Below are 11,591 nucleotides of genomic sequence, written 5' to 3'. Positions count from 1 at the left end.
TGAAGTTTATCCGCACCTCACTCACGCGCATTCATGTTATGGTGCTCTGCCATAAATTTATGGCGCATTATTTCCGGCAACCTCTGAGCGCGAGGGCCTCGTGATACTTATTTAGTAGACTCCACATCCAATGAATACACCCTCTCCTTCCCACCGACCTAAAAGTTATGATAAAAAATAGTTTTAATCCATAAATATAAGAAATTCATCATTTTAATCATTATTTATGAAAGTATTAATTTCTCAATTTGTAATTATTAAAAAAATTGTAGCTATGAAAGAAAGTGCTTGCTTGTCACGATGGAATTTTTTACTGTTTTGAAAGAAGAGATCCACTTGTAAAAGATTCACCGATATTCAAGTTAATAAGAGAATTTATGATTTTTGTAAATATAGTAAGTATGAATGATTATGAAAGTGATCATTCCTTAAGAAATATTAGTTGTATTTAGAGTATCAATACGAATCGTGGGTCTATGTTATAATACTTACTTGAGAAATATAATAACAATGTAACAAATAATAACCAATACACTAAACTATTGAGATTTAGTTTTAATTTGTATATATGGTCCAAATAGGCATAGGTTTTGGCGACTCCATAATGAAGAGGCTTAAAGCGTCTTATTGGATCGTGCTCTTCCAATCTATATGACTCAATTCAAGGGAAGACTCCCAAATGGGTGATGGTTTGCAAAAGCTTGATGGTGTTGAAAATGTGGTGTCATATGGTGGTTTTGATGTGATAAGATGATATCTCCTCCTCCAAGCTATATGACTCAAGCAAAGGGAGAGATTATGGTGGTGTTTGGATGCTTTTAAGAGAGGTTGGATCAACTTTTAAGGAAAAGTGGCTAGAGGAAACCTAGAAAGGGTGCTTTAGCCTTGGTGACCTAAGTTGAGTAGTATGGTATAAAATTAGTAGCATAACTTTACTCAAATTCAAAAGTGAATTTACATTGGGGAAACACCTCCCTTTATAAGTTTAGGTTGAAGTACCTGGAAAACACTAGAAAAGGGAGGTTGAATATTATTATAAGAAAACTTTTCGCAAGGGATATAGTTTATCAAACTTGTCAAGTATTAAAAGACTTTTATATAAGTTGTTAAACGTTTGACTTGAAAGTTCTGTTCAAACTATAAGTTCTCAATCAAATATTTTTCAATCGTTTAAATGAGCTAGTTGCAACGTTCTTATAAAGACCAACTCTTGATAGAAATAACATTTGGTGACAAGAGATTTTATGATAGTTAGGAAAACGCGCTACTGTAGAGTTTGTAAAAGGAGCGTTTAGCAAAATTAAAGCAATGAACACAATGATTTTTATACTAGTTCGCTCCACCAAGCTACGTCCAATCTCCTCTAAGACCTCTTAGAGGGTTCCACTATAATCTACAACAAGATTACAACTAAGTATTCTCACCACTCCTAGTATCACCTAGTCACTCCAAGTAACCACGTTACTCTAACAATAACCATCCTTCACCCATTCCTAGTTACACAGTATTCTCCGCCACTCTTGGTATCTTAGACACTCCCGATATCTTTCCGATACACTATCTAGTTGAGTTTTACCCACTCCTGGTTTCCACTAGACAAACTTGTCTAACAACTGTTTAACCCCACCGAGTTAAACGTAAAGTGTTTGAACTCTCTTTAAAATTTACAATCAAACAAATTTGGTACAAGTCCTTAGATCGTTACTCTCGCAGAGAGGATATGTATATAATATAATTCAATTTAACAGACTCTCAAAATTTTCTCTCTTCTTACAATCGTAAGCTTATATTTCAATGAAGCTTGGGAGTATTTTCTTTCTCTTTTGAGCTTTTCTTTTCTTCACAAATATTCTTTTTTGTATTCGTGTGTTTATTCTCTTGCTCTTTTCTTTTACATTCTTCAATATATAGGCTTCAAAAAAATGTCGTTAGATAGTACTTTGCTTCGACTTGAGATCTTTTTAGCCTTGTCGTAGGTAGCAACCATTGGTTAAAGTCAATTTGTCAAAGCAGACATACTTTTTCAGTTTTTTTTTTTTCAAAAGTGGGTTGTACGAACGTTCTGGTGTGACTTTTGATAGGAAGAACATTCCGTGAATGTCTTGTTTGTCTCTAACATCCACTTCTAATTTGTATTGGATGGAGTAGGTGGATACATGACATAGATAATCTGCATAGAGTAGAGTAAATATGCAGGCAGGCAAATATGTCATTTTTCTTATCACTTTTGTTGTTTTTCAATGTTGTGCATTTAATGACATTTAATGCATGTTCAAAACAACAAAGTGTTTTTCACATTTTCTACCGTTCAGGTAGGATTTAATCATTTGTACAATATTCTTCACCACTCCTAGTATGCCTTGACACTCCCGGTATCTTCCTAATACACTATCTAGTTGAGTTTGACTCACTCTTGGTATCACTTAGTCAATCCTAGTAACCCCGTTATTCTAACTAGAATCGAGTATCACCAACTCCTGGTTATGCAATATTCTTCATCACTCTTGATATTCCTAGATAATCCTAGTATCCTCAAGATATATTGTCTAGTTGAGTTTCACTCATTATTGGTTTCCACTAGAGAAACCCTTATAGCTACCATTTAACCCCCACCGAGTTAAGCGTTAAGTGTTTGTATTCTTTTCAGAATGTGTAATCAATCAAATCGCTTACAAGTCCTTAGACGATTACTATAATTAAGAGGATGTGTTTACAATACAATTCAATCTAACGGACTCTCAGAGCTTTCTCTCTTCTTACAACCATTAGCTTATGATTCTCTGAAGCTTGAGAGTATTTTCTTTTCTTTTTAGCTTTATTTTCTTCTCAAATGATTTCTTTCGTATTTGTGTGCTTATTATTTTGCTCTTGTCTTCAAGGATCTTTAATTTATATTCTTCAAGAAAATGTCTATTAAATAATACTTGTTTCGGTCTTCGGATCTTCTTGTCCTTTTCGAAGGTAGCAGTCGTAGCTTAAAGTCAACTTCTAAGAGTATACATGCTTTTTCAGTACTTTATCAAAAAAGTAGATTTTACAAACTCTTTGGTGCAACTTTTGATACAGAGAAAATTTTGTCAATGTCTTCTTTATCTTTAACGTTCACTTTTGACTTGTATTTGATAGAGCAAGTGAATGCTTAACATAGGTAATTTGCATAGAGTAAAGTAGATATACATGCAGACATATATACCCTTTTCTTATCACTTTTGTTGTTTTGAAACATTATGCGTTTAATGCTCTTTAATACGCGTTTAGAATATAAGCTTTTCAAAATTTTCTATTGCTCAAGCAAGACTTGATCGTTTAAGCAATCTAGTACAGATACCAAGCAGTTCATAAAAGTTTCATCGTTGGATGAAAACGTTGTTTGCTATAAGGTATCATTTAGCCTGTGAAAGGATTTTCCTAACAGTGCTTTGTTTAGTGATTATTTGTTTGGTTAAATAGTGCATTTAGTAAGATGTTTTTCAACACATGTTTTTGGTACATTGTTTATACCTTTTAGCGTGTTTACCAAAATCATCATTTTATACATCACAATGAGAGCTTGTCTAACATTATTTAGCAAAGTATAGCATGAGCACGTTTAACAGGACTTTCATATAACACATTGATGCATTTTGTGAGGAAATCGTTTGATAGTGCGCCTTCTCATATATTAGTGTGTTTACTAAATCTTTTCTTACAACATTTGGATTTCGTAAAGCTTTTTCATAAAATGCTTATCTTCAAACTATATTATTTTCCTAAAGATATATAACACTTTGTCATATGCTCATTTCGTTTATTGTTGTTTGTTAAACTTCAAAACATAGGAGGACGTTTAAACATTGAGTCTTATAAATGATCTTGTCTTAACACTTTGATCCCTAAGCCCAGTCATCCAAGACCAAGAACTTGTCACCCTATCTATTAGCCAACCCCTACCCCCTCTCAACCCCTTATGTCTATTCCCCAATCCTTAGCCATAATCCCACCCCAACCATCCCAGAACTACCTTCTGACCTCAAACCCCAAGAACTCCTAACCCACGTTCCTCACTTAATTGCCGAGAATAATGCGCGACAAGAAGCACGTATTGTCGCAATGTTTCAAGCAAATAAGGAGGAACAATAGGTCAATTTACAAACCCTTCTTAATACCCTAAACAGATTATGAATGGAAGGGGAAAATTTGTACTTATCTTTCCAATGCCTACGATTCTGCCTTTTTGGTTTCCTCAAGAAGTGACTGAACCTCCTTTCTTGTTCCTTAGGTTTAGGAACATACATTTTTCTCTCGTCATGTGACGTGAATAACCACTGTCTAGGTACCGTGATAGGGCTTTCTTTTCGGTCATTAAACATATATGCAAGAGGAATTATTTTACTCTTAGGTACCCATAACCAATTGGGTTCTAACTTGTTAGATACATGCATTTTCTTCTTTTTAGAAGTTGATGCATCATTACTTAACCTACTGAAACTACTATCGTTAGTTTTATATACATGTTTTGTATTGGGTTTTGTGTAACATAGACCTTGTTTGTTAGATAGGTGTCTACTTTCTCTTAATAGACGATTTAACCTATCATTTCCCTCAAGAGTTCTATTGAGAATTTTTGTGATGGTATCATTCTCATGCCTAAGAGATTCTATGATTTTAACATCTTTGACTATTGTTGTATTATCTACAAGTTTCCTACTTCACAACCTAGTTTCTTCTTTTTCATGTTCTGTGACACTCAACTCTAACCTAAGAATACTAACCTTTGTTGAAGTATCTTAACATTATCCCTAGATGCATATACTCTACCTTTTAGGTTTATTTTTCTATATTAGGAGTTCCATACGTTGATCACACAATTTTTTATATGTACATGACAATTTAGATGAATACGATAACAGTTCATAATATGCATTTCATATTGAGTGTAGATCTGAAAAGTTTACCTCATCATCAAAGTCATCTGATGTACTTCATTGAAAATCTAGTAGAACCCTCTAAGATATCTTAGAGAAGAACTAGATGTGACTTAGTTAAGTGAAATAGTATAAAATGTGTGTATAGTGTTTTTGCTCTACAAGCATTTTATCTACAAACGTAGCATATGTTTGCAAAACAAACAGTTAACACTCGCGCTAATTATTAGACACATCTTCCCTTAAGAGTCTTTTCTCCTAGATGTCATAGAAGTAGAGCTAAACTATCAAGCCATAAACATTTATGTTAGATCAGTGTCTTATATGTTAAGCGTTTTGCGACTCATGAGGATCATCCAAATCAATGTTGTCAAATATCAGCTTCGAAGATGACTTCTAGAAACACTATTCGACCTTCCTTCTAGTGTTTCTCGGAACTTCATTGAAAACATACTTTCTTTACGAGCATTAATATGTTCTTATTTTTCTAAAACACTTTCATTGTGTTTGTAAATTCTAAAGAGAATCAAAACACTTGATTATTTAGTTCAGTTGAACTAAATGCTCTAATAAAAAATACTAGTATTAAACTAAGAATGGATAAACTCGTATATTCAAATTAGATAAAGTTAAATAAAAAATGGTGAAACTTATTACAATATTTGAAGAATTAATAAAACGCTTTCAACCTAATTTAATCAGAGTAAATAAGAATAAAAATAAAACGCTTTCAACATAATTTAATCAGAATGAATAAGAATAAAAATAAATTTATCTTGTTCACTTTTCTTTATATACATTTTCCTAAATGTTAGTTAAAAACTTAAAAATGTTTAATACATATTTGTAAAAAGTTTTTATAAAAACTAACTCTATTCAATTTTTTTTAAATATTTCCTGTGTTTCAAATTTGAACTCATGAACTAAATTAATAAAGTTTTACACATCTAATGCTAAAGTGGCTACTTTAACGCATTTACATATTTTGAAAAAGAAAAGTCAAAATCCATAGTGTTAACTACGTAGTTCCCCGAAACATTAATGGACATTTACGTAAAACACAAAAACAAACCTTATTACAAAATCTCTTTCCTCCTTCGCTCTTATTCTCTCTTACTCGCGTCTTCGAGTTTCACAGCGAAGTCATAAAAGGTACTATCTTTTTCTCTCTCATCACATCTTCGGATCCCTAAATCTAGGGCTTCGTCTATTTCTTCGGAATTCGTCTAGTCAGTTTCTTAATTTTGTTATCAATTCTCGATTTGGAACCTCCGTCTCTGTTTACTTTTCTTCGTTGAAGTCGTGTTTTGCTCTCTTCACTGTGCTGATTTTGGTAATTTCTTATTCTATCTGTGAATGCTCTCTTCGGATCCTCGATTTCCTTCCTTGGTCTTGGTTGTATTTTTTAATTTTCGTCGTGCCTGCGGATATTTGTGCGAGATGTGAGTGAAGGTTCTAGTTTTGTTTTATTTGTGTTTTTTTGTTGAGTTTGAACTTGCGTTCGTACTTTCGCTGTTTGGTGCTGGATTTGTGATTGGGTTTGCTGCTGTGTGCATGGATACTTGGATTTCGTGCGGAGTTGCATGAAAGGAAAGGGAGGAAACCAGTGTTTTTGAAAATGAATTATGAGATTTGAGAGCTCTTTTATTTGCTTTGTTTGTGATGGTTAAAATTATAAATTACTAGATTTATGTTTTTTCCTTTTTTTGCTTTTGGGGTTATTGGAAGTTGCAAAAAGCCCACTACTATAAAGTTTTATAATCAATTACCCTTATTAGTCCTCAATATTGGTGTAATTTAAAAAACTTTAAGTAAGAATTTTCGATTGCTGTAGTTGGCAATGGTACTCCTCCAAATTTATGGCAAATGTTGTTGTATGCTCATATGAACTGTTATAAGTCTAGTTATGCGTTTGATATATGTCAGCACAAAAGAGGAAGATGTTGAATTATTTTCATTTTTCCCAATTGCATGTTTGCTAACTATGTCCTGTTTATTGCTGTATTTTTTCTGTTGATTTAATTCGTAATGTGGTCTATATTGTATTTATAACTTGTCAGGGTTTCAACAGATGGAAAACATGCAGAGCTTCTGGCAATTGGGTGATGAACTTCGCGGACACTCAAAAGCGTCAGAGGATCACAAGTGGTTAATGGTTGCTTCTAAGTTGGCTGAACAGACAAGATTGAAGGGGGAGCGTGTGAATAACCTTGACCTTTCAAAGGGCCCCATTGAAACAAGGTCAAGGGATAAATTTGGGTTCCAGGAAGAGAACAAATTTGATTCTCTCAACTTGAGCATGTTGAACCTGGACTCTAAATTTACTGAAAATATGAGCAAAAGCTCACTTCGAAATAGTGTTTACAGTATGAATGCAGTGTATCAGAAAAACAATGCAAACTTGGTGAGTAATGTGAACAGTAACAAGTATAGTGGTAATATTCAGCATAACAAAGAGCCCAACAATAACAGTGGCAACAGCAACAACAATGAGAGCAACAACTCAAATGCAACTGACAAAAGGTTTAAGACCTTGCCTGCAGCCGAGACACTCCCACGCAATGAGGTGCTTGGAGGATACATATTTGTCTGTAACAATGACACAATGCAGGAAGACTTGAAACGTCAGCTATTTGGTGTGTTTTTATTAAATGGAATCTGTTCTTCTGTCTTGAACATTATTAATCATATACTCCGTGATGACTGACTTCAATCATTTTTGGTAGGCTTGCCTCCAAGGTATCGAGATTCTGTTCGGGCAATAACACCAGGATTACCTCTATTTCTGTATAACTATACTACTCATCAGCTGCATGGCATTTTTGAGGTAAGCTATTCTAAATTTCTAACTACAGTTAATTATGTTGTGCTTCAGACTATGCAGCATGTATCTTATTTTAGGGCTATGAAATATTGAATTTGTGTTCCTGGTTTAAAGGATATTGACACAAAATGGGGCTAATTGTAATTTCTCAAGGAGTTGCACCCAAGAGTAGCTATGAAAGCTATTTGTGTTGCCCAATCGTTAGTGTCTGTGCTAAACATGTTACGGGCATGGAAATATTGTCTCGTTTCAGAAATACAGAACCTCCTTCTTCATTGTTATTTATACATTTAGAACATGTCTATATTAGATTACTTTTAGATACTATTATCTAATCGGTAGGCTTTTGTTGTTATGTTAATTGATAGAAAAAAATTGATTTTAGAGGGGCTAAATTATCAAGAATTTGTATTTAGCTGCTGTTGCACAGCTAGTAATGGGGTTACCTAATGCATAGGATAAAAATAGCAATGTTCTAATTTGATCTCATTTGTTTTTGGTTTTTTCTTTGCTTGGGTATTCTTGTCTGATTAGAGATTGGGAATCTTGTATTTGTTCTATCTTTTGAAAAGACGTAGATAGTTTTTTTTTCCTTCTTTTGTATAATTGTTCATAACAACTATTGAAATGTAATGGCCAAAATTGAGAAAGTTGATGATAGATAAATTAAATTTAGTTGATTATTTTCTAACTTTGAAGGCCTATGTTGCAGGCAGCAAGTTTTGGTGGCTCTAACATAGATCCAACTGCCTGGGAGGATAAAAAATGCAAAGGCGAATCAAGGTTTCCAGCTCAGGTAGAATTACAATTTTGAAATGAGGAAGTTCGTTTACTAGCTGTCATTCAATTATCGAATAAATAATATTCCCTCATCTCGTAGGTAAGAATCCGTGTTAGGAAACTCTGCAAGGCATTGGAAGAAGATTCGTTCAGGCCAGTATTGCATCATTATGATGGTCCAAAGTTTCGTCTTGAGCTGTCAGTTCCAGAGGTATATTTGACTATTGCTCTTTCTCTATTAAAAAAGAATTGTTCTTTGACATTGAGTTGTCACTGCTTGTTTCTCTCTCTTTGATGGGTGAATTTTGTTATTGGATATTGCAGACTCTGGATCTGTTGGACTTATGTGAGCAAGCTGGTTCGGCAGCATAAGCAAACAAACGAGGAATTTGCAAAATAGGTAGGTTTTGGTGTGCCAGCTGTGTGGTTTTGGCAGATTTTCCGTGAAGCGTAAGCTTGGAAATTAGTTTGTTGATGGATCATCTTGGGGGAAGTAAAGGGAGCGTGTTGAGAGTGAGACCCTTTTGTCTGGTTGGTGAATAAATGTTGTGCTATCTTATCCCCTGAAGATGCTTTGTAGCTGTTACATGACATTTAATACTTTTGTATGATTAAGTTAGTACAGACCTTGTTTGCAATCAAAGAGACAACTGTTTGTACTGGTATATCATGAATTTGTTGAACTAAGCAAATATAAAAAATTTTAAGTTTCGGTTACTTCTAAACTCTATTGAGTTGGCTGAAGTGATCGTGGGCTCGTGGAAAATAGATTATCTCAATAATTGATTACATCTGTAATCTGCTTTCATTACAATAGATTAGTAAATATCAGTTTGTTATGCTAAGTTTAGTAAAATATAGTTATGAAACAATTAATTTTGATTGAGGCTCCAAAAGATTAGCTTTTATATATAAAAGAACTTTGTATTAAGTTGAAAAGTATTATTATTTTTTTTAATAACAATTGTTATAAATTTCTGGATATTATTGTCTGAAATTGATATTCCCTAAAAAGTTCTTAATCTATTGGCAGTTGACTCCTGTCTTTTCTTTTTCATACAAAGTTTCTCGTGCATATTATATCTTTTCAATTAAAAAATTAGATTTGAAAATCAGCACATTTTTAATGTATTTTTCAAAAATTAATATATTTTGGAAAGTAATTTCATGTCGGTAGATAAAACTAAATTGGTTTTTAAAATTGATAAAAGTAATCAGATGGATTATTATATATATGAAAATTGCTTTAACAAATTTGAACGGACCATTTGTTCCTGGTGAGTGATGCCGCTTACGAATTTAATTTATGTAAATTTAATACTATTAGTTTCGGCCGAGAATGTCTTAAAAAAATAAATTAGATTTTAGAATCCAGGTTTAAAAAATTACCAAATTTTATAATCTAGTTTAAAAATTCATTAAATTTTAAAATTTGATTTAAAAATTCACAGAATTTTGAAATCTTCTTAAGTTATCATATCTTAAAATTTATTGAATTTTGAAATCTAGTTAAACAACTCATCAAATTTTAAAATCTAATTAAAAAAATTACTAATTTTAAAATTCAATGATTATATTAAATATAATTTAACTTAAATTTAACATAAGATTTTTCTTCTTTTAATCGGATTCTAAAATTCAGTATAAAAATTATTAAATTTCAAAATTTAAAAGAAATATATTGCTAAATTTCAAAATCTAGTAATTTTTTAAATCGAATTTCAAAATCTAATTTGATTAAAGAAGGGAAGTACAAAATTAGATTTAGGTCAAAAAGACCAGGATGTTAGGTAGGTGAAGATGTTAGGTTGGTGAAATAATTATAAGAGAGAGAAAAAAAAAATTCCCTTATCAGAAATGTAGTTTATATATTAAGAGAAAGTTTAGAGATAAGGAAAAAACTTGGAAGTGTAGGCAAAAGTCCCTCTTAAAGTATAAGAAGTTAGATATATGATTTTTCAAATATAGTTTAACTTTAATAGATAGTAAGATTATGTTAAGATTATCTGCTTTTAATCAAAATAAATAATACTAAGTTTAAGAATTTAATCATGTTTTATTTAAATATGTATTGTATAAATTTGTATTGTTTTTTTATCAGCGTATAAAATTGTATCATAAATAGATGGTTAATATTGAAAAGAAAAGCAAGACAAGTTTGGTCTTTTCAAATCATTAAATAATATATTTTTAATAATTATAATATAACAGTTATAAAGAAGTAAATACACTTAATATGTAAGTAATACAAACTTAAATTAAATTTGTTGAGTTATTTACTCTTTACGACAATTTCCTAAGCTTCCTTATGATTTTACATAGCAGATTAATCCATCTTGAGATTACATACTCAATTTGATGTTTTTAATACTGTTAAAAAAAAAAAATTATCTTTTGCATAGAAAGTTGAGGCCAATAGAAATAATTGATTAAGATATGATATAAGGGTGAACATTTAAGTTTATATGTTTTAATGATTTTTTCAAGTAGGTCATACATGGAAGTTCATCCATAAATATGATTATGGAGCAAGAAGAACTTATTAAACGAATAGCTACAATAACTAAAACTAAAATCTAAGAAAGGAAGTCAAGTCCAAACCCTAAACACACCTTAAGGAGATTTCTTACAATGTAAGCTAACGAATTAAATGAAGAGTTAAAAAAGTCTAGTTTAGACATTATGATTCTTAATTATGAAGAAAATGGTAAAAATGATCTCTCTTTTGTACCTTTTAGAACTAATCCCATTGTTTGGAATAAGGAAATGAGTATGCATTCTTAGGGTTAGTTTACAAGTTCCAAATGTAGCAAAGGGTTGGAATATAGCCAAATATAACGAGTAAAATGATCAACAAACATGCAATAGTAGCGAAGACCATTGATAAGCTGTCGTTAAAGCTATCAAATTAATACTACTTTTCAAGGCAACTTCAGTATTGCCTAGTAGTATTCAAGAAAGTAGATAGGGCTACAATAACCCTAAGTCGTCTCCCAACGAACACGGAATTGCTTTCGAATATCTGAAACTTATGTATGCTATGCAATGCTTAAGAACAAAAGTGAGGATGTTTAAAGATTGTT

The 11,591-nt window shown here is 32.0% G+C and overlaps 1 protein-coding gene across 3 annotated transcripts; it reads left to right on the top strand.

Annotated features, from left to right (window-relative positions):
- Positions 1-5,923: 5,923 nt before the first annotated feature.
- LOC106753994 (B2 protein) lies at positions 5,924-9,297 on the top strand. 3 transcript variants are annotated; one of them, XM_014635920.2, is made up of 6 exons: positions 5,924-6,056; positions 6,965-7,540; positions 7,631-7,731; positions 8,441-8,524; positions 8,609-8,719; positions 8,833-9,297. In XM_014635920.2, the coding sequence occupies exons 2-6, from the start codon at positions 6,976-6,978 to the stop codon at positions 8,878-8,880; spliced, it is 909 nt and encodes a 302-aa protein (XP_014491406.1). In that variant the 5' UTR covers positions 5,924-6,056; positions 6,965-6,975; the 3' UTR covers positions 8,881-9,297. The 3 variants fall into 3 exon arrangements, with proteins under 3 accessions (XP_014491406.1, XP_014491409.1, XP_014491407.1); XM_014635923.2 differs by having other exon boundaries at positions 5,939-6,056; positions 6,976-7,540; XM_014635921.2 differs by lacking the exon at positions 5,924-6,056 and adding an exon at positions 6,086-6,237.
- Positions 9,298-11,591: the final 2,294 nt, after the last annotated feature.

The sequence above is a fragment of the Vigna radiata genome, unplaced genomic scaffold (assembly GCF_000741045.1).
Source record: "Vigna radiata var. radiata cultivar VC1973A unplaced genomic scaffold, Vradiata_ver6 scaffold_7, whole genome shotgun sequence".
NCBI classification, from domain to species: Eukaryota; Viridiplantae; Streptophyta; class Magnoliopsida; order Fabales; family Fabaceae; genus Vigna; species Vigna radiata.
Note: the sequence above shows the minus strand (reverse complement) of the source record. Positions and strands in the feature narration are given on the sequence as shown.

Excerpts from the sequence above, each read along its gene's own strand:
- LOC106753994 (XM_014635920.2), top strand. The coding sequence starts at position 6,976 with ATGGAAAACATGCAGAGCTTCTGGCAATTGGGTGATGAACTTCGCGGA. Across the intron at positions 8,525-8,608 it reads AATCAAGGTTTCCAGCTCAG|GTAAGAATCCGTGTTAGGAA; the intron begins GTAGAATTACAA and ends CTCATCTCGTAG. Across the intron at positions 8,720-8,832 it reads TTGAGCTGTCAGTTCCAGAG|ACTCTGGATCTGTTGGACTT; the intron begins GTATATTTGACT and ends TGGATATTGCAG.